The 24646-nt window shown below is 66.6% G+C and overlaps 1 protein-coding gene and 1 long non-coding RNA gene across 5 annotated transcripts; one reads left to right on the top strand and one right to left on the bottom strand.

The window, feature by feature from the left end:
- Positions 1-105: 105 nt before the first annotated feature.
- On the top strand, positions 106-16851 carry EPS8L2 (EPS8 signaling adaptor L2). 2 transcript variants are annotated; one of them, XM_072791206.1, is made up of 21 exons: positions 106-257; positions 2514-2631; positions 2715-2770; positions 3486-3550; positions 9460-9621; positions 10045-10194; positions 10266-10345; positions 10431-10573; positions 10678-10748; positions 10913-11039; positions 11219-11307; positions 11556-11630; positions 11815-11963; positions 12053-12173; positions 12289-12407; positions 13406-13511; positions 14204-14317; positions 14514-14586; positions 14699-14879; positions 15679-15811; positions 15896-16851. In XM_072791206.1, the coding sequence occupies exons 2-21, from the start codon at positions 2588-2590 to the stop codon at positions 15977-15979; spliced, it is 2142 nt and encodes a 713-aa protein (XP_072647307.1). In that variant the 5' UTR covers positions 106-257; positions 2514-2587; the 3' UTR covers positions 15980-16851. The 2 variants fall into 2 exon arrangements, with proteins under 2 accessions (XP_072647307.1, XP_072647308.1); XM_072791207.1 differs by lacking the exon at positions 106-257 and having other exon boundaries at positions 2548-2631; positions 3491-3550.
- Positions 15622-24524, bottom strand: LOC140612952 (uncharacterized). Of its 3 annotated transcripts, none has more exons than XR_012014073.1 (5): positions 24364-24524; positions 23861-23936; positions 22757-23400; positions 19797-20866; positions 15622-19609 (listed from the first exon to the last, which is right to left on the bottom strand). It is a non-coding gene; the product is annotated as an uncharacterized lncRNA (long non-coding RNA). The 3 variants fall into 3 exon arrangements; XR_012014072.1 differs by lacking the exon at positions 24364-24524 and having other exon boundaries at positions 19797-20420; positions 20533-20866; positions 23861-24303; XR_012014071.1 differs by lacking the exon at positions 24364-24524 and having other exon boundaries at positions 23861-24304.
- Between the last annotated feature and the right edge of the window lie 122 nt (positions 24525-24646).

Below are 24646 nucleotides of genomic sequence, written 5' to 3'. Positions count from 1 at the left end.
CTGTTGGGGACCGTCCGCAGGGAGCCCCGGGGCGGGGCCGAGCCAGGATGCCGCGCCCCCGCCCCTCCCCCCGCGCCCGCCGGCTCTGGTCTCTAACCTGCCGCTCAGGTTCCTCCTCGCGCCCCGCCCCGGCCCGGCCCAGCCGCGCGTCCCTCCCGCTGCCGAGCCTGGGCGCCCAGGCGAGGAGCCGACAGACGGGCGGACGGACGCACCGACAAGGGGCCCACGGGCGGCGCGGGCGTCGGGCGCAGGAGCAGGTGAGCGTCCCGGGGCCCCACCCAGCGCACCCCCACCTGCCGACCTGTAGTCCGGCTTGGCCTCAGTTTCCTGGCTTGGCCGCGAGACTGGGGGCTCTGGCCGGAGTCCATGGGCCCAGCCGTCAGAGGCACTGGGGTGCGACAGGGCCGCCCCGAACCCGTGGCCAGGAGCTGGGTGGGGGCCTGGCATGCCCGGCCTGTCCTGGGGCGGCCCTGGGTGCACCTAAGGCCCCGGCCGCCTCCCGGCCCTGGGGCTCCATGGAGAGAACCCCTTCCTCCAGGACCGGGGTGGGAAGGGGGTTTCCCATGTCCCTCAAGGGCCCCAGCCCCCTTTCCCGGGACAGGCTGGGGCTTCCTTTGTGGCCAACACTTGAGGGGAGCCAGTGGCTCCCCACGGGTGGGGGCAGGAGGGCACTTCCTGGCTGTTTCAGCCCACAGAGAATCCGGGCCAGAAGCATCAGGCTGGGGTCAAGGGGTGTGGGCGTTTCAAGGCGGAGGAGGCTGCGAGCTGGGCTGCCGGGCCTGAGCTGAAGCTCCTCTGGGTCCCTTTTCCCTGGGCCAGGCTGGCCTGGGGGGCCCACGCATGGAGGCGTCCCTGGCGGCAGGGCAGGAGGGCAGGCAGGCCCGCAGGTGCCCCCGGTCCGGGTGGGGCCAGCCCCAGCAGGAGCGGTCCTGGCGCCCCTCATCCCCACCTCTGCACTGCTCCTCCCAGTCCCCCTCCCGCCCCGCCCCGGCCTCTGCGGCCCAGGCCCCCCTCCTGCCTAGGACGGGGCCTCCGTGGCCTGCCCTCCACCTGGCCCAGTCTCCCCAGCGCGCCTGGAGCCCACCCCTGCCCCACCCAGGCTTCCCCGCCTGTCCCTCCTTACCTACCAGGTTTGGGCACCGCCAGGGCCGGGGTGTTCCCCCATTCCAGGGCTCCACCCGGCTGCCTCTGGGCCTTCAGCTGACTCCTCCCCAAGGTCACTTGGCTGTGAGCTGGAATTTGAACTTGGAGCTGGTTCCTCCACCCTCCCTGCCCTGCTGGGGCCTCCTCTGCTGCCCAACCAGGCACCCTGCTCGGCCCTCCCTTTGCACCCGGAAAATGGCCACAGTGAAACCAAAGGGCAGCCTGGGCCCCGGGCTGCTCCCACCCCTGGGCCTGCGGGCTCCCCTGCCCCGGTCAGCTGACGGGAGCCAGGCGCCCGTGGTGGCCCCTCCTCCGGCTGTGCCCCGACCCAGATGCCAGCACCTGGCCTCAGCTCTCCGGCCGGTCCTGCAGAGAGCGGCCCCGAGGACGGGGTGGGGGGTCGTAACCAGTGTGTGTCTACGTGCGCCCCGAGGCCTGGGGTTCGCCCAGGTGCGTGTGCCGGACACATGTGCCCCGTGCCCTTGGCTCGGCCCGCCAGGAGTCCCAGTGAGCAAACACTCGGCTCACTCGCTGAGGTCATGGGCATTCCGGACATTCTCCACGGCTACGTGGTCGGAGGAATCTGACCAAGCCCCTACTCCCACCCACCCCGAGAGAGCCGGGCCCCTCGGTGACACATGGGAGGGGTGACCCGAAGCTCCCAGGCCCCTCACGCCTCCTCAAAACCCTCTCTGTCAAACCAGAAAGTCCTGGGGTGCTCCCTGCCCTCAGAGCCCAGCCCCCCCGGCCTGTGACCACCCACCCTGGCAGGCCCCACGTACGGAGGTCCCCACTGAGGGACAGCCCTGCCAGGGGTCCCAGGGGGCACGTGTTCGTCTGGCTCGGGGGCGCCAGGCTCCGCTCACCCCCCTGAGGTGTGCTCCCTCCAGACTTTGTTCTGGGCTCTGGGTCTCCAAGGCCACACCTGCCCCCTGCTGCCTGCCCCCTGACCCCATCCCGGGTCCAGTCTCGTCCTGGGCTACCTTCCTCTCGTATTGGCTCCCACCTGCCTCAGGACCCTTGAACACGTGTGGCATCTCCCTGGTCCCCTTTCTGAGCCCCCAGGACACTGTCCTTGCAGGCCCACCCCAGGCAGCCTGGGAGAGGGGCTCCTCCACCGGCACAGCCTGGGGTTCCCTGTGGAAGCCCGAGGGCCTGGGGTGAGATGGGGGACGTGGGCTGGGAGGTCCTGCTGTGTCTGCTTCCCGAGGACACCGTGCCCAAGCCCTGGGGCAGTCTGTCCAGGACGGCAGGGCTGCAGCCTCTAGGTCTGGGCTGGGAGGAAGCCGAGACGAGGTCCTGCCCTGGGAGCAGGGAAGCCACCGACCAGGCCCCGGGGAGGCATCAGCTCGGCTGCCCTGTCCACTCAGGTGGGGGCCGGGCTCTAGGCCCTGGACTCAGGCCACGAGGCTCCCCTTCGTCACCGGCCACCACCAAAGACGCCATGAGCCAGCTGGGGTCTGTGAGCTGCTGCCCCGGTGCTGCCAAGTGAGTCCCCACCCCCACGCGCTGGGCAGTCCCCAGGGAGGGGTGCGGTGTGGGCCTCGCCCTCACCAGCCCCTCCCCTGCAGCGGCAGCCTGGGCCGGTCTGACGGTGTGACCAAGATGAGTGCCAAGGACCTGTTCGGTGAGTGAGGCTCAAGGATGGGCGCCGGGGTCTGGCCGCCTCCCCTCCCCCAGGCTGTGCCAGGCCCCGCAGGGACGCAGGCCAGCCCTCGGTGCCCAGAGGGGCCCCAGACCCTCACGGAGAAGCAGCTGCTCGGTCCCCGCCTCCCTCCCTCCCCGTAAGGAGAGAGGACTTTACTAATAATTCAGGGACCATCAATATTGATTCGGCCGCCCCGCTCACTGCAACCGGATAGCCCGAGGGGCAGGGCCCAGGCTGCGCTGAGTCCAGGCACTGCTGGGGGGGCCTGGTCCGCCCCCCCAGACACACGTTTGTGCCTTTGGACTCGGCGCCCCGTCCAGGAGGGGCCCGAGGGGCCGGGAGACGTCAGCTGGCGGCGCTTGCCGTGGGGGGAAGCCCTGGATGGACCCTTCCCGGGCAGCTGGGCAGGGGGCCTCTGCGGGAAGAGCTGCTCAGCGTCTCGCAACCCCTCGGGCACAGACCCCCGCACTGCTCCGAGCTGGGGGTCCTTCCTCGGGGCCTCCTGGCGGTGGAGGGAGGCTTGCCGTCGGCCCACAAAGGGCCCTCGCTCGTATTCCACACCCTCGAGTCCTTTCTGGCGGCGGCACCCCTCCGCTCGCCCTCCCTGTGGCCCAACCGGGGGTCCAGTGCCACCTGGACTCAGGGCTGCGGGTCCTGCCCCCCTGGGGTGACTGACTGGTGACTCCCTGCTCAGAACAGAGGAAGAAGTACTCCAACTCCAACATCATCATGCATGAGACCTCCCAGTACCACGTCCAGGTAAGGCCAGCTCCCAAGGAGCACCCCTCGGGTCCCCGGGCAGAGGGAGAAACTGAGGCATGGGGAGACATGACCCCCACAGCAGGCGGCCAGAGCCAGGGCCTGCCCCACACCTGTCCGACCCTGGGATGCCCACAGTCCGGGGGCCATAGGAGGCAAGGACAAGGCTCGGGTGCTGTCCGGCAGCACTTGATGGGAACCTTGTGGGCGGGAAGCTGTCATCCTGGCCCCAAACAAGGATCTGGCTTTGGAGGGAAAAGGTGGGACCCAGACACGCCTCCTGCAGGTAAACCTCGGGTGGCCAGTGTGGATGGACTCGGGGAGCGGCTGTACCGCCCAGCCGCCCTTGGCCAGCGGCCAGCTCAGGGGCTCTTCATCCTGGGTCAGCCTCCACTCACACTCAGATCTCAGGAAGCATGTTTTTAAATGACCTTCCTGGTTCTTGACCACTGTCCCAGCCTACAGGACAACAGGGCTAGGAAGGGCCGAGGACGAAGGCAGGGGGGCCCTGGACCAGGAAGGGGGAGCTTTGGGTCAGGAATGGGAGGCCATGGGTCAGGAAGGGGGAGCCCTGGGTCAGGAAGGAGGAGCCCTGGGTCAGGAAGGGGAGGCCCTGGGTCAGGAAGGGGGAGCCCTGGGTCAGGAAGGAGGAGCCCTGGGTCAGGAAGGGGGGGACTGGACCAGGAAGGGGGGGCCTGGACCAGGAAGGACCAGGATCAGGAAGATGAGGACTTCCTCCCCATGGAACCGGCCACACCCGCAGAGGCAGACAAGTCAGTGCTTTGTGCGCCTCAGGTTCCTGGTCTCCACAACAGGTCCACGGAGACACTGGAGGTCCCTGGGCTCCTGAATCAGGCTGTGCTGGGTGGGTGCCCTGGTGCCAGGCTGCTGCCTCAGGGTCTGGGGCGGGGCACCAGTGGGGACGAGTCGGCTGGGTCCCCTTGCTTCCCAGGCAGTTCCGCCCCCCGTCTCGGGGCTGGGGGACCTTCGCCCTTCCAGACGTTGGTCCAGGCGAGTCTGTGGGAAGACCCTGGCCCGGGGCCCTCGTTGCTGATCCACGGGCGTGCCTGCCCCTCCGGATGCGGGAGGCGCCCCGGCAGTGGAGGGCTGCTGAGAGTTGGGGCTGGTTCCTTTGCTAAGTGAGCATCCAGCAGAGGGGAGGGTGTGCAGCTCTGCTCCAGGCTGGTGTCGCTGCCGCCGCGGTCAGGACGCCACGGGGACATGGGTTCCTAGCGACACGGGGCGTCCCCGCCGCGCCGTCTGCAGCTCTGCTCCGTCCTGTAGCTTGGAGCGGGTGGCTTTGGGGCCTCCCCCTCTCCCACCCGCGTAATTGAATCCACATAGTTCACAACACCTCTGTTCTGCTCCGTGACCTTATTCCAAGAAAACACACTTGTGGGACAGGCCCTCCGACAGCGTGGGCTGCAGGGCACATGGCCTTGCACGGCGCCCGGGCCTGGGGACCCCCGCGGGGCCCTGCTTCCTGGCCCCTGCGGACACTTGCAACTCGCTGAGGCAGGAGGCCGGCTGGCCAGCTGCGTGATCACAGAGACCCCACCCACCCACCCCGGCTTCCTGGCTTGGACGCATAGCTGTGTTCAACCGTGCTGGGGTCCAACCGCATCCACTTTCTGAGCTGCGGTTAGGGTTGTTTTGTTGGAGTTTTGTGCGGGGCCGGGAGTGGTCATTGCGGGACCCACGGCTCTGAAGATCTCTTCCTGTGTCTTCTAGAAATTCTGAGTTGAGGCTTTTACATTTAGGTCTATGATGCACGTGAGATCAGTTTGTGCGGGGGACTCACGTGGGGTTCATGGTCCGCGGTCGCAGCGTGCAGTGACATTGAGAAGACTTTCCTTCTCCCGTCGATTGCCCTGGTGCCTTTGTCAAGAGGTGGGGAGAGGAACGTGGGTGGGTCTGTCCCTGCTCTGTCCTGCGACCTTCCCCTCCCTCTGGCTTTATTACAGGGCTTGAAACCAGGCAGGGTGAGTCCTGCCCCATAAATGGCTTCTTCTCAGATGTTCTCCACCATGCCGAGCTCCTTAGACTTGCATTTACATTTCAACACCCCTCTGGCCCCCTGAAGAGCCTGCTAGGATTTTTTAAAAAACATTTTATTTATTTATTCATGAGAGACAGAGAGAGAGAGAGAGAGGCAGAGGAAGACGCAGGCTCTGTGCAGGGAGCCAGATGCGGGACTGGATCCGGGACCCCAGGATCATGCCCTGAGCCAAAGGCGGACGCTCAACGGCTGAGCACCACCAGGCTCCCATCCTGCTAGGATTTTGACTGGCACTGAGGCAAGCCGAGGGACCCCCACATGAACGGGCGTCTTCCCCACCCGCGGACATGGTGGTTTCCCCAGGGTGGGCAGGCCACGGGCATCTCTTGGGCAGGTGACCGGGACGTTGCTGTCCATGGCGCTGGCCTCCCCCTGGGGCCTTTCCGACACCCCGAGCGGCGGGCTGGAGGGTGACGGGGCATCCTGAGATGCTCACTGGTTTGCCGGGTGCTTTGCCCAAAGGTCCCCTGAATCTCCCACATGGGCGACGAGCTGTCGCAATCGGGCGCATCACCCTCATTTGGAGCCACCGGACCTCAGGGCCGCATGGGCCCGGCCGGCGCCTGGGACGGCGGGGTGGGGGGGTGCAGAGCGGCATGCCCGGGAGGAGGCACCCACGGCGCCCCAGGCTGCGAGCTTTGCCCTGCCCGAGGGTACGGTGCACTCGCAGGAGGCTCCTTCCGTCCTCCGTGACAGTGTTGGTGTGAAAGGCGTTACGTCAGTCGGTGCCTCCTCGCACCTCGGGGATGACCGCCCCGGCCGTCCACTCAGTCTTCTCGCGCGGGGCCCGCCCTGTGCTGGGGAACGCTGCTCGTTCGGGGATCTTCCCCACGTGTCGGTGGGCCAGCTTGCTAGGGCCCTGCCCCCCTGTTTGCACTGCTGTCCTGAGAGGTGCCGGTCTATCATTTTCTTTCCTGTAAAGCCTCGACAGATTTGGGGGGCGAAGTTGCGGCGGCCTCATCACACCCCGGGACAGAGTTCCCTACTCCTTGGTTTTCAGAAAGAATTTGTGAAAGACCCTGTTTATTCCTTCCTTAAATACTTGCGAGGACTCACCTGGGAAGCCGTGTGAGCGTGGGGTTTTCTCTGCGGATGGTTTTTGACTGTGAATTCACTTTTATGCGTGGTGGCCCCTCTATTTGTCTGGTTATTGATGATTTGTGTTTTCTTTTTTTTTTCTTGCTCGATCTTGCAGTGGATTATCAATTTCATTAACTTTTTCAGAACCAACTTCGGGCTTCCGTGACTTTTCTCTATTGTTTATCTGGTTAGTACTTTGCTGGCTTCTGCTCTCACCTTCTTTCCTTCCACTTACTCTGGGTTTTATTTGCCTTTTTCTAGTTTCTTATGGGAAATGTGTAGATCACTGACAGGAAACATTCCTTCTTTCCTAACTGAGAAGTCAGAGTTCGCATTACAAACTCCTTTAGCGAAATCCTGCACGATTGATGTGCACTCCTTTAGTGTTTTGGGTTCGTTTTTGTTTTGTTGGGTTTTTTAAAGATTTTATTTACTTATTTGAGAGAGAGAGCGATGGAGAGAGCACGAGCAGGGAGCGCAGGGGAGGAGAGGGAGAAGCAGGCTCCCCGCTGACCGGGGAGCCCCATGCGGACTCGATCCCAGGACCCGGGATTGTGACCCGAGCTGAGGGCAGACGCCCCCCCGCCCCCCGGGCCCCATGCACACACCTTTGTAGTCATCCAGTTCAGGACATTTTCTGATTTCCCCGCGACTCCTTTGACCCGGTCTTTGTTCAGGTGACCATTTACAGCCACAAACTCTGGCCCTGCCGTGGCTGCTTGCCGTGCCCCCTGTCCTCCCCAGGTCGCGACAACGACGATGTGTGTGTGTTTTTTTTTTTTAAAGATTTATTTATTTATTCATGATAGACATAGAGAGAGAGAAAGAGGCAGAGACACAGGAGGAGGGGGAAACAGGCTCCATGCACCGGGAGCCTGACGTGGGATTCGATCCCGGGTCTCCAGGATCGCGCCCTGGGCCAAAGGCAGGCGCCAAACCGCTGCGCCACCCAGGGATCCCGATGTGTGTGTTTTTGTTTTCATTTGTCTCTGGGTATTTTCTTTCTTTCTTTTTTTTTTTTTTTTTTTCTGAGTATTTTCTCATTTCCCTCCCGACCTCTGACGGTCGGCTGTTGATGTGGAACTGTGGTTGCTCACTTTCCCATTATTTGCGGGGCCGCGAGTTATCTTCCTGTTACGGGTTTCTAATCTAATCCCGCCATGGCCCAGAGCACCCCTGGCGGGCTCTCCACCCTGGGGAGGGACCCCTGGCTTGCCGCAGGCTTGGTGGCAGCGGCGTGGTGGCGTTGCCGTGCGCCCCGTGCCCCGCGGCGCGTCCCTGCGCCGAGGCCGGGCCGACCCCTCCTGCCCCAGTCTGTCCCCGAGCAGTGGGGGTGCCTGAACTGTGGGGGGAGCGCGCGTGTCTAGGCTGCCCCCGGGCACCCACCCCCCGCAGCGAGCCTGCAGGCGTGACCCGCGGGCACTCGTCCCGGCCAGGGCACAGGGGAGAGAACCCGGCGTGACTCCCTCAGCGCCAGGGGAGTCGGCTTCACCCCGCAATCCTGTCGTCGAAGGGGCCGCCGCCGGCCTTCTGTGTTAGACTTAGTTACGCTCAGTCTCCGGGATGCTCTCCGGCCAGATCTTTGCCAACGTTTTCCTGCAGTGCCCACCTTGGACGCGTTCACAGATCTCCTTCGTGTACTTGCCACTTGCCACTTGTGTACCCACAGCCACGCGGAACAAAACAGAGCCGTGAACGAGGAGCCGCCGTTGCATAAGGCGGTCTCTGTGTCAAGGAAACTCGCCTCCACCGTATCTGCTGCGTGTCTGTCTCACTCTTTTTTTCTTTTTACTTCGTACACGGTATTTTTTTTTTTCCAGGCAGAAATGTTTACTTTTCATTAGGTCAGATTTTTTTTGGCCTTTTCTTGCGAGGGTCTGGATTTTCTCCGTCGCCCAAGGTCTCCCGGGGAGGAAGGCTGTTCTGAGGTCAGAAATGGCCCAGCGTCTTCTCCCAGCGCTGCTACAGCTGCGGCTTGTCCGCCTGGAGCATGAGACCAGGTTCATCCCCTTGTCTTAGCCTGTTGACCGACTTCGGCCAAGGTCGGTGGGACACACGGACGAGCCAGGAGGGAGGAGGAGCCTGAGCCAGTCCTGGGGACAGAGGAAGGAGGGAGGTTCCAGAAGGAGGGCTGGGCTGGCCACAGGCCCCGAGGTTCACCCCACGCGAGCAGCACACGTGACGCTCCGGACACTCACCCATCCCGCATCTTCGCCGAGGGCCTGCCGTGCGCCAGGCACCGTCCCGGGCACGAGGGAGGCAGTAGCGAACCCGGCAGCCAGGAGATTAAACAGAGAAGTGTCGTGTCAGATCATGATCCTTGAGACCAAGGCAGGCCAGGGGGTGAGAGGGCTGCTGCAACTGAGCAGGGAGAGCAGGTCCGAGCGGAGCCCCGTGGCAGGAGAGAGCCGGCACGAGTGGGGTCGCACACCGGGTTCTCGCCGCGCAGAGGCCCCATGGCAAGCCGGCGCCGGGTCTCGGGGGGACCAGGGATGCCGGCGCCCCTGGAGTCCAGCACAGGACAGGAGGTGGGGTGACGGATGGTTTGGGACGGGCAGCCAGAGGTTTCACCAGGGCATGCCCATGGCCCCCACAGCACCCGTCAAGGCAGAGCACAGGGCTTCCCCCGGGATGGGGCTGTGTTTCTTCAGACCCCCGCGGTAGGGGCCGTCCCCCCTCCCTGGCTCCCGAGGTTGGCCACGGCCCCTCAGGCCCCCAGGATCCTGGGCGCCAGGAGGGCTCCTCAGAGTGCTCACCTGCCCGCTCCCAGCACCTGGCCACGTTCATCATGGACAAGAGTGAGGCCATCGTGTCCGTGGATGACGCCATCCGGAAACTGGTGCAGCTGAGCTCCAAGGAGAAAGTGTGGACGCAGGAGATGCTGCTGCAGGTCAACGATCAGTCGCTGCGGCTGCTGGACATAGAGTCCCAGGTGTGCCCGAGCAGCAGGGCAGCGAGGGCAGCCGGGGACAGTGACCCCGATGCTGGCTGGGCCTCTGTGCGGGGGCGGGACAGGCAGAGGAGGGCAGAGGGCAGGCAGGGCAGGGAGCACTGCCCGGGCTGAGGAGCCAGCGGAGCCACGTCACAACACACACCGGTCCACCCCGGGCAAGGGCTCGTCTGCTCCGAGGCAGGGCCACATCCAGGGCTGCGTGGCCATGGCTGCAGCCACGCCCGGCAGGGTCTAGGTCTGCGTCTGCCACCGGGCCGCAGCCCTGTGTGCGTCTGTGTCCACTGCACACCCCAGGGCTGGCTGGCAAGTCGTGCCCTCCGCCCAGGTGGCCCCGTGGCTGCGAGCCCGGTCAGTACCCCTGTCTGCCGCGGCCCCGCCCACATCGAGCCCCCTGTCCCCCAGGAGGAGCTGGAGAACTTCCCGCTGCCCACCGTGCGGCACAGCCAGACGGTGCTGAACCAGCTGCGCTACCCCTCGGTGCTGCTGCTCGTGTGCCAGGACTCGGAGCAGAGCAAACCTGACATCCACTTCTTCTACTGCGACGAGGTGGAGGTGAGGAGGGGCCGGGGCCTGGCTGGGGGGCATGGGCCTGGGCCAGCCTGAGCCCCAGTGTCCCCTCCCAGGCGGACCTGGTGCATGAGGACATCGAGAGCGCGCTGGCCGACTGCCGTCAAGGGAAGAAGATGCGGCCACAGACCCTGAAGTAGGCGTGGGGGGTGGGGGGGCAGCTGCGGGCTGGGGGTGGGGGGCGGGGCCAGGCTGAGCCGGCCTCCCCCTGCCCGGTCCAGGGGCCACCAGGAGAAGATCCGGCAGCGGCAGTCGGTCCTGCCCCCCCCCAAGGACCCGGCCCCCATCCCCTTCCAGCGCTACGGCAGTGACTCCCCAACCAGCAAGAACCGGGTGGGCCCGCCGATGCCGCTCAGTGAGCCAGGTTTGCTGGTGGATGGTGGACCCAGGCTGGGGCCACATTCGGAGGTGGCGGGGGGAGGGGGAGGGGCGGCTCCTCACTAGCACCGTCTCTGCCTCTGCCGTCAGGCTTCCGCCGTCGGGAGTCGCAGGATGAGGAGCCCCGAGCCCTGCTGGCCCAGAAGATAGAAAAGGAAACGGTGGGTCTTGGGGCGGGGGGGTGGGTGGCGCCCCCACCTCCGGGCCCCACGGGGGGGCCCCTCCAGCCCCCAGCCAGCACCCAGGGACAAGAGACAGTGGGCCGGGCTGTCTCTGCAGCGCTGGGGGTGCCTGAGGCTGACCCCCGCCTCCCTCTGACCCCCAGCAAATCCTCAACTGTGCCCTGGACGACATCGAGTGGTTCGTGGCTCGGCTGCAGAAGGCGGCAGAGGCTTTCAAGCAGCTGAACCAGCGCAAGAAAGGGAAGAAGAAGGGGAAGAAGGGGCCAGCAGGTGCGGAGGGGGGCGCTCCACGGGACTGGCGGGGATGGGGGGGGAGGGAGGGACCGGCAGGGGGATGGGAGGCGGGGAGGGGGCCGCTGAGCTGCAGGAGGTCCAGTCTGAGGAGGTGGGCTGCTGAGGGCGAGGCCGGTGACGGTGACGGCCGGCCAGCTCATGGCCCCGCATTCCAGAGGGGGTCCTCACGCTGCGGGCACGGCCCCCCTCCGAGGCCCAGTTTGTCGACTGTTTTCAGAAGATCAAGCTGGCTATCAACCTTCTCGTGAGTGCACAGGCCCCTCCCAGTCCCTCTGCGCCGATCCGGGGTCCCTGTCCCCCATCCCAGCACCATCCCCACCCCGTCTGTCCCTCTGCACCAACACTGGGGGGTCCGGGGTCCCTCCTGCCCCCCATCCCAGCACCATCCCCACCCCGTCTGTCCCTCTGCACCAACACTGGGGTTTCTGGCGTCCCTCCTGCCCCCCATCCCCAGATCCCCAGCACCATCCCCACCCCGTGTGCCCCCCCCAGGCCAAGCTGCAGAAGCACATCCAGAACCCCAGCGCTGCAGAACTCGTGCACTTCCTCTTCGGACCTCTGGACCTGGTGCCTGGAGGGCCCCGGGGAGGCTCGCCCCTGGGTGGAGGTTGGGGAGGCCGAGGCCCACCCTGGGCAGGCAGCTGGGGCCTGGAGGCCAGGTGGCGAGTGAGGCCGGCCTGTGGTGTTGCCAGGAGGCGGCTGGGCCTGGGGTCTGGTGGGCAGGGCCTCCTCTGAACCCCACTGTCCCCAGATCATCAGCACCTGTGGGGGCCCAGACATCGCCCGCTCCGTCACCAGCCCCCTGCTTTCCCGCGATGCCGTGGGCTTCCTGCGAGGCCACCTGGTCCCCAAGGAGACGATGCTGTGGGAGTCTCTCGGGGAGACATGGACTCGTCCTCGGTGCGGGAGCAGGACAAGGCAGGGAGGGCCAGGATGGGGGTCCCCTGCCAGGCGGTGTGCATGCTCACCCCAGGGCCCCCCATCTCCAGCTTTGAGTGGCCGCGGGAGCCCCTGGTGCCCCTGTACGTGCCCAAGTTCCACAGCGGCTGGGAGCCACCCCTGGACGTGCTGCAGGACGCTCCCTGGGAAGTGGAGGCCCCGGAGAACGAGGTCAGTGCCCCCACCGCCCCAGCCCTCCTCCCTGCCCCCCCCCATGTCCCTGCTCTCACCGCCCCTCTCGAGCCCGCCCTCCCCCGCCAAGCCCCGCGGTCCTTTCTTCCCACAGCTGATCCCAGCAAACCGGCTATCCTTTCGAAGCTCCCCCAAACACAACCTGGTATCTGAGCCCACATGTCCACCTCCGGGAGACATCCCCCCCGCAGTCAGCTCCCCGCAGGCTCACAGGTAAGTTCCCCCAGAAACACGGAGCCTTGGATACAAGTGTGCTGCCACCAGGTGGCAGCCAGCGCCTCGTTCACGGCGCTCAAAAAAGCATTTTTCCAAACAAGAACCGGGTTTTCGTTCTGACTTTATAATATAAAACTGAAGAGAAAATGCCAAAAGCCACTTATAAATCAGGACCCGAATATATCGTCTCCTTCTGTGTCTTCTGCTGTGTGTTGTTCAGTCATGGTTACAAGTTTCCTAAACCTCGCCAATCCCTGTCCCCGCCCCGATCGCCCAGGATTCAGTTTCAGGAGGGGAGGGGGCTGAAATCTACGTCTTCAACAGGTGCCCCCCTCGCAGCGCCCCCACTGCCAGCCTCATGCCCGGCCTCATGCAGGGACCCGCCTAGGGCCGCGCTTGAAGAAACAGTTTCGTCCCTTGACCTCGAGCCCCCGGCCGGTCCGTCCCGGCCAGTCCTGGCTCGGGCCACTTAGGCCTCAGCCGCCTCCCCTGGGTGGGGTCCCCAAGGCCTGTGGCTGAGCGAGGAGCTGCCCTGATGACCGGGGCCGGACTGGCCGGGAGAGGACAGCCCAGCCTGGGTGCAGCACAGGCCTGCCCTGCGCTGGCTGGGCCCCCACGCCATGCCCCTGAGGCTCATGGGCAGCCCCCACGGGCGCCCGGGTGCCGCCTGTGGCCTCTCCTCCTCCCTTGTGGGGATGGCGGTGACCCCGTCATTTCCCGGGAGCTAGCCTGGCGCTGGGTCCCGGGGGCGGGGCCTGGCCTCCCCTGAGACAGCCCTGGCCGGGCAGGCCTGGCTGTGCCCACAGGCCCCTGGGCCACCCCCGCCCGCATGGCCCCCACCTCTGTGCAGGGGCCCCAGGCGCTCTGGGGCTGTCACAGTTTCCATTCCCGGCTGACGCGCAGCCTCTCCTCGGCGCCCTGAGCGCTGGAGGAGGAGCTCGCACCTGGGAAGCCGCTCCCCACCCGCCCGGGCCTCAGCCTCCTGTTCCACGCAGGGGCTACGCACCCGCGCCAGCCATGGCCAAGTATGTCAGGATCCTCTATGACTTCACGGCCCGCAACGCCAACGAGCTGTCAGTGCTCAAGGACGAGGTCCTGGAGGTGAGCAGGGCCAGGGGCTGGAGGCGGCTGTTCAGGGGCATAGGGCAGGCGGGGCCGGGGTGGGGGGGCAGGGGCCAGGAGCCCGTCGCTGGCTTGCCTGTCCAGACCCTGTCCCGGACCCCCGACCCTGGGCTCCAGTCTGGGGCCACAGCCCCCCCACAGCACCGCGGGGTGCAGGGGCCTCCCCGTCTCGGGGATCTCAGAGGGGGCGCAGGGCCCCTGGGCTGGGCTGAGCTAGGCCTTCTGGGCTGGGCTGGGCTCGGCTGCAGGAGGGGCCTTCTCTGAGCGGGGGACCCTCCAGCTCTCAGCCAGGGCTCACAGGCACCCAGGGCTCACAAGGGTTCACAGGCACCCAGGGGCCCCCTTGAGACACCGTCTGTTCGGTGTCAGCCCTGAATCCAGGCCATCCACCCGAGGACAGAAAGTGGGGCGGCCTGGGGGGTGGTCTATGTGCAAAGGCCAGAGGGCCCCGCTCAGGCTGCTGCTGAGGCCAGGTGGGGGAGGTGGGAGGCGCTGGCAGGACAGGGGCTCCTGGGGGGACTTGGGACTGCCCCACGGGGCTGGGGGAGGCGCCGCCTTGGAGGAAATGCCTGTAACCGTCTGTGGCCCCTGTAAAGGGGGCCCCCACCCCCCGCGCGCTGGCGCCCATAGCAGGGTGCCGTGAGCGGGGGTGACGGAGGGGCGGCCCGCAGGTGCTGGAGGATGACCACCAGTGGTGGAAGCTTCGCAATCGCAGCGGCCAGGCGGGCTACGTGCCCTGCAACATCCTGGACGAGACTCGGCTGGAGGACGCCCCCCTGGATCAGGTGAGCGGAGGAGCGAGCGCTCTGCGGAGGGGGGTGGGGCACAGAGGGGGAGGGGCGGGTGCAGAGCCCCGAGCCCAGAATGCTCCCTGGGGGCGGGGTGGGGCAGCGGGCCGGCCCGGGGAGGGGCGCGGAGGGAGGAGGAGCCGAAGCCGACGGCGCCCCCACCCGCTCCCCTCTCCCCACCCCCGCCCCGCAGGCCGGTCTGAAATACTGGGGTCCCTCCAGCCCCACTCACAAGCTGCCCCGGAGCTTCGCGGGGGACAAAGACGGTGAGGGGCGCTGCGGCCGGGGACGTGGGCACCGGGGCTGAGCCCGGGGGGAGGCGGCGGGCGGAGGGTCGGGGCGGCTGGGGCGGGGCTGAGCGCGGGGCGCCGCCCGCAGAGTTGATCCACCACATGGACGAGGTCAACGACGAGCTCATCAGGAGGATCAGCCACATCAGGACGCAGCCGCAGCGGAACTTCCGCGTGGAGCGCAGCCAGCCCGTGGGCCTGCCGCTCACCTACGAGTCCGGGCCCGCAGAGGTCCGCGCCTGGCTGGAGGCCAAGGCCTTCAGCGCCCGGTGAGAGCGGGGGGGGGGGGGGGGGTGCGGGGCGGGGGGTGTGCACCGGGCAGCGGGCGGGGCGGGAGCGCACCTGGCAGGGGCGGGGCGGACGGGGCAGAGGACGAGCGGACCGGACAGGGGCGGGGCGCACCGGGCAGGGGGCGGGGCGGGGGGAGCGGGCGGGGCGGGAGCGCACCTGGCAGGGGGCGGGGGACACCTGGCAGGGGTTGGGGCGTACGGGGTAGGGGCGGGGCGCACCGGGCAGCGGCGGGGCGTACGGGGCAGGGGCGGAGCGTACCGGGCAGGGGCGGGGCGCGCCGGGCAGGAGGCGGGGCGGGGGGGCAGCGGGCGCGGCGGGAGCGCACCTGGCAGGAGGCGGGGGACACCTGGCAGGGGTTGGGGCGTACGGGGCAGAGGCGGAGCGGAACGGACAGGGGCGGGGCGCACCGGGCAGGGGGCGGGGCGCGCCGGGCAGGGGGTGGGACAGGAGTGGGGGGGCGGAGCGTACCGGGCAGGGGCGGGGCGCGCCGGGCAGCGGGCGGGGCGAGAGCGCACCTGGCAGGGGGCGGGGGACACCTGGCGGGGGCGGGGCGTCCTGGGCAGGGGGAGACCGGACAGGGGCGGGGCTACGGGGCAGGGGCGGAGCGGACCGGACAGGGGCGGGGCTACGGGGTAGGGGGCGTGGCTACTGGCAGGGGCGGGGCAGGAGCGCACTGGGCAGGGGGTGGGGCAGGGGTGGGGGGCGGAGCGTACCGGGCAGGGGGCGGGGCAGGGTGCACCGGGGCCCCACCCTCACTCCCGCCGGCCCCGCCCCCAGGATCGTGGAGAACCTGGGCATCCTGACGGGCCCGCAGCTCTTCTCGCTCAACAAGGACGAGCTGAAGAAGGTGTGCGGAGAGGAGGGCATCCGCGTGTACAGCCAGCTCACCGTGCAGAAGGCGGTCCTGGAGGTGAGCCGGCCGCGCCGCCCCCTACGCCCCCTGCCCCCTCCTCTCTGGCCCCCGGCCCCCTGGACTGAGGCGCCCTCCCCGCAGGAGCAGCAAGGTGGGTCGGAGCTGGAGGAGCTCATGAGCAAGTTTCATTCCAAGAACCAGAGGAGGGTGGAGGACGACAGCTAGACTCGGCCCCGGGTCCAGCACACCTGCGGCGGGGGAGACGCACCTGAGGAGGTGCCCGGTCCCAGTGCACGGAGTATTATTTTTGTATGTGTGTATGTTCTGGACCATGGACACGGTGGCGGTGGCGGGCTGGGGGCGGCCTCTGGCCTCATGGCGCATGGTGGGTCCTGGGGCTCAGCAGGGCCTCAGGCCGTGCTCATCCGCCTGCCCCAGGCCCACCTGCGCCAAACTAGCCACTTGGAGATGCAGGCCCTTCATGCACCTGCCCCTGAAACCAGAGCTGTGGCTTGTCCAGCCCGCCCAGCCCCTTCCTGGCTTTCATGACACCTCGCCCTGGGGCCACAGAACTCCCAGGAGGTGGGCAGGACTTATCCTCTAGGCTCCTCATCCACCTGGGGGTTCCTCCCGGCCCTGGTGACCCTGGCCCCAAACCTCACCCCCATGGCTGCTACTTCTACACGCACCTGCACGTCCCCACCTCGGGCCGGGCAGCAGGCTCAGCTCCCCTGGACTCTGAGCTGGGCCTTGTCCCCGATACTGCCCATAGCACCCCCCAGCGCACTACTCCTCAAGGGTGTCCTGTGGGGGCTCCAGGCTCCACCGGGTGGGGTGCATGCTCTACTCCCACCGCCCTCGCAAGGAGCCAGGATGGACTGGACATACCCTCACTCAAGTATGGCCTTAGCCCCCACCCCACCCCCAAGGCAGAGCCCGAGGGAGGCATTCCCCCAACAGGTCTAAGGCCCGGCTGGCCCTATGTACTGTGTGGGTGGTGGGTGAGTGTTGGAGCCCCGGCCTCTGCAGGTGACACCGAGATGACAGCTGACCAAGGTTCAAAGGCCGTGTCATTAAACCAATTAAGTATCCTAGCAGCCACGCGTCTGTCTCCTGGAGCTGGGGATGGGCTGGCTGTGGACATTCCAAGTGAGGCCACGTACCCCCGACTCCAGTGGGGGTGCCCATGTGTACCCCAGTGGATATTCCCAGGGGGTGAGGGGCCGGGGCGCCCTGCGCACTCTGCGTGCTGTGGTTCTCCCAGGTCAGATGTCCAGAAGGCCCAAGGCCTGTAACTCCAGATGGGAGGGGGACCTCAGGGCGCCCCCGGAGGGGTGGAGGCCTTGAGTCTGAGAGGCCAAGCTGAGGCCTAGCCCCACGCTGAGGGAGGTGCCCGGGAGAAGGGTGTTAACCAACTTGGGACGGGGTGGGTGGTCAGCTATGGGGCGGGAGTGGAGGGGTCTCCCAGCACGGTGGGCTGCACTTGCACCCCCAGGTCCCCGAACCACCAGTGCCCGCCCTGCCCCCTCCACCCTTGGTGGAGGCCTCTGGCACCCTCTGCTGGCGGCTCTGCGCTGTGGTGCCCGGAGGCCCTGGGCCAGACCGGGCCTGTTGATCTGTGTCCCCCACCGCCCCCCAGCAGCCCGTGGACCAACCCTGGCTGAGGCTCTGTGGGGGGCTCATTCCTGGGGTCTCCGTGTGACCGGCAGGGGCAACCACGGGGCACTCAGTGCAAGGCTGTGCCTTGGGGGTTGGGGGTGGACAGGGCCGTCTGTCAGCTGGTGGCCCCTGAGCCTGGCCCAGCCCCAGGCCTCAGAGCCCCGACCACGTGGGGGCAGTCCATCCAGCAGGGCTCGGTCAGGGGGAGCTGGGTGTGTCGTGCCCTCTGGCCACCTCCCAGCCTTGACCACCATGGCCTCCTCTCCCCAGGAGAGGAAGGTCCTCCCCAAGCCCCAGGCTGGGAGACCAAGGTTGGCCCTGCCTTCGCCAGGATGGCCTGGGCTTTGGGGTCACTAGCTTCTGGCTGAGTCGCTTACCTCTCGGGAGCCCCAGGACCTACACCTGTTTCCTTGCACGCCTCTCACTCCCTCTGCCCACTGTCCACAGACCACCGCCTGCCCCATCGCTCTCTGTCCCCTCTGCTTCCTGGACAGCTTGTGGGGGGCCTCATCTCCACGACCCCAGGCCCCGGCTCCCTAGCCCCCTGCAGCCCTGCGCCCGAGAGGCTCCAGGCCCACCAGCCTGCGGGGCCTCTGGGCTCCTGGGAGGGCTTCCCCACCACTTCTGGGATGCAAGTGAGTCACACAGCCACAGGGTAGGTGTGAGGAGTCACCTTGCTCTCTGTCCTCAGGGCATCGCGGTCCAAGGCCGCCAGAGTGGGGGATGACTGAGCCCCACCCTCCTGGGCATCCCCGGGGGCCCGGTGCCCAGAAAGCGGGCTTGCGTGAAGAACAAGGCACAGAGGGGCCGGGCCACCTGCCCGGAGCAGGGGAGGACCTGGCCTCGAGTGTAGTTTGGCTTGATTTGTGTCCCTAACCAGTCACCTGCATGCACGGCTCCGTGCGGCCAGCCCAGGGGCAGTGGGGACGCAGAGGGTCTCAGGTTGCGGGGAGCCGGGAGCCTGGGGGTGCTGAGCCGCCCACCCAGCGTCCGAGCCCAGCTGTGCTGCCAGCAAACATCCCCACAAACAGGGCCCGACTGTCCTGGGGACAGGCCCGTCTTTGTGGCCCTGTCCTGGCCCGTGGGGTCCCTCCGCCCTCTCCCACTTGGGCGGCCAGGCCGCAGAGGGGTTGCTCTATGAAGAGGCTTTTCTTTGTCCTTTCTGTTGAGCTTTTGCGAAATGCTTGATTTGCCTCGAGGTCAGGGCAAGGAAGTCGCGTGGGGAGGCGTCCCTCACACCTGTGTCCAGCCGCCAGAAACAGACTAGAGACCAGAGGGTCACCTGGAGCCATTGGTGGTTGGCGGGGGTGACCCCGGTGCAGACAGGGCTCACGGGACAGGCGGCACTGAGAGAGAGGCTCCGTGTCGGGAGAGGCTCCTCCGACCTCACCGCGGACGGGCCCGAATCCCGGGAGCCTGAGACCGTTCCCGCAAGGGGAGAAGGAGCAAGTTTCTGGAACAGAATGTGGGGAGCACCTTTGTGATAAAGTTGAAGAAAAATTTTCTGTGCAAAACTTCAAAATGAGCTGATGAGTGTGGCTTATCGACGTTAGGGATGTAGCAGGCCAGCGGCCCGGGGAGCCGGAGCCCGACGCATGGGCAGCAGCCGGCCGCAGGCCTGGGGGCCGCTGTCCTGTGGGCGCTCCAGGATCCTCTGGGGGCCCTGAGCTCCAGCGAGCTTCCTAACGAGACCCAAGCATGGTGGAGGTTGAACGGTGTCCACCCACCCCCAGATCCATACAAGATGGGGTCACGAGGCTGGGCCTCCATGCGACATGACTGGTGTCCTTGTAGTTGGGGCCCCGGACACACGCGGGACAGTGTCGTGGGAAGGTGGAGGCAGACACGGTGTGATGGGTCACCTGCCAGACAGGAAGCGTCGGAGATGGCCGGCCACCCGCAGCGGCTGGGGCGCCAGGACCTGGGAACCAGCCCAGCCTGCCCCCGGTCTCCCCCTCCCTGTAGCGGCGGCGCCTCCTGACGGCCCCGGGAGTGATCCCAAGTGGTCACTGGCCGTCGTTGCGAGACCGGACTGGTGCCAACCTGGAATGACCCGTCCTGAAGGCCACTCAGGGCCTTCGTGAGCACGGTCCCCAACCCCCGACCATGCATTACTTCCCGGCCAGCTGATGTAGTTTGGGGATGTTGGTAAACTTCGTGGGGTCCAGAGTCCACGGCCCGGAGTCCTGGAGGCATCTGCGGTGCAACACAGATGTTTTACTAAAGCAGGAGGAGCTGCTCCCTGCCGGCCTGGGGTCGTGGGGGCAAGGGACTGTACACCTCGGGGTGGGGGCAGTGGGGATGAGGGCTGCTCGCGAGGGCGTTGACTTGTGAGGAAGACCCAGAATCCCTGAGGGACGGTGCCGCGGCGCCTTCCCAGTACCTGCCAGGGGCCGCAGGTTCCGGGGCCGGTTACCGTCATCCGTGGCTCCCTCCGCCTGTGGCCCCGTCACAGCCACAGTCCCAGGCACACCCGCAGGGCATAAAGACCTGCCTCTGCCCGCAGATCCCCCTCCAGAGCAAGTGTGGCGGCTGGGAGCTCACTCCCCTTCCACGCAGGACGGCCGCTCGGCTGTGATGTCCTACCCTGGGCCTGGGCCACGCTCGGGGCGGTCGCCGCTGTGAAAAGGGCTCAGCACGCAGGCCCCGTGGACCTCCCCGCACACCCGTCCCATGGGCCCTCAGCTCCCTTCCTTGGACCCCAGGGCCCCCCCAACTCCCAGCGGGGCCGCCCTGCCCGGAGCTTTAAATTGTGATGTGATTCCCCGGACTCGCTTCTTCTTATTGGAACTTGACCTACAGGAACGGAGCAATGTTGTTGCTTGAAGCCGCTCTGCCCAGGGGGGTTTCTGGAGCAGCCACGGGGGACCTGAGGGTGGGTCTCCTCGGTTGCTACGGCTGACGTGAGGTGTTGGGGTTCAGGGGCCGATGGCCAAGAAAGAGTTCTTCAGACGTCTTCAGTTTTACTGAAGGCGGGAGACAGGCCCCGTGGGCAGGAGGAGCCGCCCTGGGGCCCGGGGGCCTGGTTAGACGCGTGGGAGTTGGGAGAGGGCCAGGGACAGTGTTCGTCTCTAGGGAACTTGGAGGCGAGCTTCCCGGGACCCTGAAGGGTCACTTACCGTCCAGTAAACCCTGAGAGTCGCGGGCCCCTCAGAGGCACAGCAGTGCCCCGTGTCTGGAGGCTCCAGGCCGACAGCGTATGCTGGGGGGTCGCACAGATGAAGGATTTTCGTAGGTCAGGGAAGACCTGGGGCATGGGGGGGCTCCATGTGTTGAGCATCTGACCCCTGATTTTGGCTCAGGTCATGATCTCAGGGTCGTGAGCTCAAGCCCCGTGTCGAGATCAGAGTCAGAGGGTCCCGGAGCTCAGGCTCAGGTGAGCTGAGGTTGCCTTGTCCTTGGCCCAGTATTCACAGGGACGCCGCTGAGTCCCTGGAGGCAGGTGGCAGGGACCTGTCAACGGGCCGTCAGCTATGAGCAAGTTTACGTGTCTTGTCACTACTTCCTTTGCCTCCGTTCTCCCCGTGGTGGCCGGGGACGGTGGCTACGTGACCCGCCTCAGCAGGTCACCCCCACCCCAAGGCCTCCAGCCTCACCTGCTCACTCCACAAGCCCCTCCTCCCCCGGCTCAGCTCCTGTCCCCACCGCAGTGTCCTCGCTGGCCTGTCACACCGCCCAGGCCTAACCCGATCCTGGCTAAACCCACCCTCCCCGCTCCCACACCTGCCCGGGGGCGCTGGAGGTCGGGGAGCCTCATGTCCCCCCGGCCTCCTCCCCATGGTCCCTCGGCCTCTTGGCCCCTGCAGAAGTGAAGGGGTCATGAGCCTCCCCCTGTGTGCCAGCGGTCTGCCTGCCTGCCCCACCTGTGTGTGCTGCCCAGCAGCCTTGAGGTCCTGCCTAGTGGCCAAGGCCTCCCCTGCAGGCCTTGTCCCCCCAAGGACCAGGCTGGCCGGGCCCTCCTCCTGTCCTGCCACCAGCCACAAAGGCGCTGCCTGCTCTCTGCCCCACCTGCCGGCTCCCTTCACTGCAGCCCCTGGGCCTGTGCACAGACGCCTCCTCATCCCCCTTCACCCTCCACGGCAGCCAGGCCCCGACAGGAGGCCACACCCAAGGCCCTGGGCTTCCTCCTCCCACCCCGGGGTGTCTGGCTGTCCTCCCCCAGGCAGCTCCTCCCCTGCCGACCCAGCGGACCCGACATCCTATCCTCCCACACCCGGTGCCTGTCCAGGCCAACCTCACACCTGCGCCCCGGCCTCTAGATCCCCTGCTGCTCAGCTCTGGGCTCCCCACCCACAGCAGACCCACCAACACCCCACGGCCACCCTCTGGTCACTGTCCCTGCCCTTCCCAGGGGGTCTCCGCACCCCCTCCAGCTTCCACCCGTGCTCCTCAGTGTGACACCACGCAAGGCCCAGAGAGACCCTTTAAAACCTAAGCTCTCTCGCCCCCCGGTCCCCGTGCTGCAAGCCCTGCCGGCTCGGGTGGAGCCCCTGTGGAGGGCTGCACAGTGTGCAGTGGCCTGCGTGGCCTCTCCGGACCCCAGGCCGCCGGGATGCCTGCCCCCAGTCTGCACAGGCCGAGACCTCTGTCCCACACGCTTGCGTGTCCCAACCCCGGGGCAGGATCGGCCCTGTCCTTCTCAGCACCAGGAGGAGCTTGGCTCTTGGGGAAGGAAGGGCCTTGGGGAAGCTCTGCAGGAGGTGCATGACACAGACATGCACAGAGCTCTGTCCTGCAACTGCGTGGGCAGCCCGCCCAGTGCTCCTGGTATTTGGCCGTTTATCTCGTTTCCTGCCACTGTGTCGCTGCCTTCAAACGTGCAGCCTGGGGCTCGCGGGTGGTACTGCAGGCCCGGCCGGGCCACGGGATGTCGTGGTCTGGCAGGCAACAGGCCCGGAAGCCCTCCTATGAATGCCAGGTTCTACGGACCCTGTCCTCCGCTGCCTCCAAGGCCTATGGGGCGGCTGGAGCTCCCTAGGGCAGCCGCTTGCTTACGACCCAGCCTGACCTGTCCCCAGGGCTCACTGCCCCAGGCGCGCGGGTGGAGGTGCCACCAGGTTCCTGCAGCCCATGCAAGGGGTCCTGGGGGGGGGGCGCGGTTCTTGCCTTCTACTGCCTGGGCCTCCTGGGTCAGCTCTCGGGAGTGTCCTGGGAAGGAGCTGAGCGGGGACAGGCTGAGGCACAGGTGCTGGCCCCCGGCCCCCACCCCAGCCCACCTGGATGGGGTCAGAGCTGCCAGCAGGCCTCCAGATCCTGTCCCCAGACCCCAAAGCTCCTCTGCTCATCCTCTCCTGTAACCCTGAGGCTTTGGTTCAACCCTTCACCTCCTCCCCTTGAACTTACATTGCGAACCCTGGCCCTTCAGAGCTACTGTCCGGGCTTGTGTTGGAGCATCCGTGTGGCAACACAGCGACCTACGGGTCCTTCTGGGCTCCCCTCTTGCTGACTCAGTGCCACTGTCTCTGCATCTGCAAAAAAGGGTCCATGAAGTTCCTGCCTCCAGAGAACTGCCTGCTGTGTGTGGATGCGCACACGCATCCTCTGTCCTCACCCCGTAGAATTGAAAACATGCCGAGCCCTTGCTGGCCTTGGTCAAGGGAGGGCGAGTGTCAGCACAAGGTCAGCAGGTCAGGGTCTCTGCAGGCAAACAAGCCAGTCCTTCCCGGGAGCCTCCCATTCCCTGCCCCTGCCTGGCCACACGTGGGGCACACGTGGGGGGAAAAGCAGAGAGGGAGTGAGCAGCGACCGCTCTGTGGGTGCCTGGGCAGCCCATGCACTCCCATCTCCTGGGTCTGGCCCTGCTGTTAAGAAAATGAAAAGGCGGGGCCCCTGGGTGGCTCAGCGGTTGAACGTCTGCCTTGGGCTCAGGGTGTGACCCTGGGGTTCTGGGATCGAGTCCTGTGTCGGGCTGCCTGTGAGGAGCCTGCTTCTCCCTCTGCTTGTGTCTCTGCCTCTGTCTCTCCACGTCTCTCATGAATAAATAAAATCTTAAAAAAAGAAAGAAAAGAAAATGCAAAGGTAAGCCACAGACATAGAGAAAATACCCACAATACATACACGTTGGACAAAAAAACATGGTCCAGAACATATAAAGAACTAGACACCAGTTAAACAGGACATTGCCTGTAAAACCCAGCAGTTCGGCTTCCTGGGGCGGATTTTGCACGCAGTGCTTTTGGGACAACTGCTGAACTCAGTGTTCCTTATTTGGGACAGATTCCTGGAGTCGACGGCAAGGAAGGGATCCATCCTGTGGCCCTGGATCAGTTCAGAAGATGAGACCACAGGGCGCCCATCTCCAGACGGCTCCTTCCGAGGCGATGGGCGTGTTTGTTCCAGTGTAGGATGGAGGCCGAGGCCAGGGCAAGGCCAGGGGTGAGGGCAGGGGTGTGTCCCGGGCCGGCAGCCCCATGAGGACCTGGGTGCAGGGACTCAGGCCCACCTCACCTGCAGTGGCGCACATGCCCTGCGGGCAGCCTGCATCCCCCAGACTCATGTTCTGCGGGCGGCGCGCCGGCAGCTCCTGTGGGACACAGTGGGTCATGGCCCAGGTTCGGCCTGAGGATCTGCTTGCCCAGGATCTGCCTTAAGGCCTCGGTGGGCCCGCCTCCGGCCTCCCTGCAGGCCCCTCTGCCTTTTCCGGAGCGGGAGGTGATGGGGCGCCCCGTCGGAGATCCAAGTCGGGGTAGGTGGCTGGGGAGCATCACTGCAGGGTCCCATCACTCTGGCAGGGGGGTGCGCGGCTTGGAGCGGCCACACTGCTGGGGGGGTACACAGCTCTGGGGGATACACTGCCCTGGGGCCCACACTGCTCTGAGGGGTACAGCATTCTGGGGGGTACAGCGCCCTGGGGGTTGCACTGCTCTGGGGGCCGCACGGCTCGGGGGGTACAGCACCCTGGGGGGGGCCCGCACTGCTGGGGGGGGTACAGCGCCCCGGGGGTACAGCACCCTGGGGAGGTCCGCACTGCTCAGGGGGTACAGCGCCCCGGGGATACAGCACCCTGGGGAGGTCCGCACTGCTCGGGGGGTACACCGCCCTGGGGGGGTACAGCGCCCTGCGGGCCGCGCAGCTCGGGGCGGGGGCGCATCGCCCCGGGGGCCGCACGGCCGGTGCCGAGAAGCGGCCGCGGTCTGAGGACCCTGGGCTCCCGGGCGAGCGCGGCTCCAGGGCAGCCGTCCTCTGATTGGCCCGGTCGCGGCGGGGGGCGTGGCCTGGGGCGGGGGCGTGGCC

The sequence above is a fragment of the Canis lupus genome, chromosome 21 (assembly GCF_048164855.1).
Source record: "Canis lupus baileyi chromosome 21, mCanLup2.hap1, whole genome shotgun sequence".
In the NCBI taxonomy this organism is placed as follows: domain Eukaryota; kingdom Metazoa; phylum Chordata; class Mammalia; order Carnivora; family Canidae; genus Canis; species Canis lupus.
This window is presented reverse-complemented; position numbering and strand designations above follow the sequence as displayed.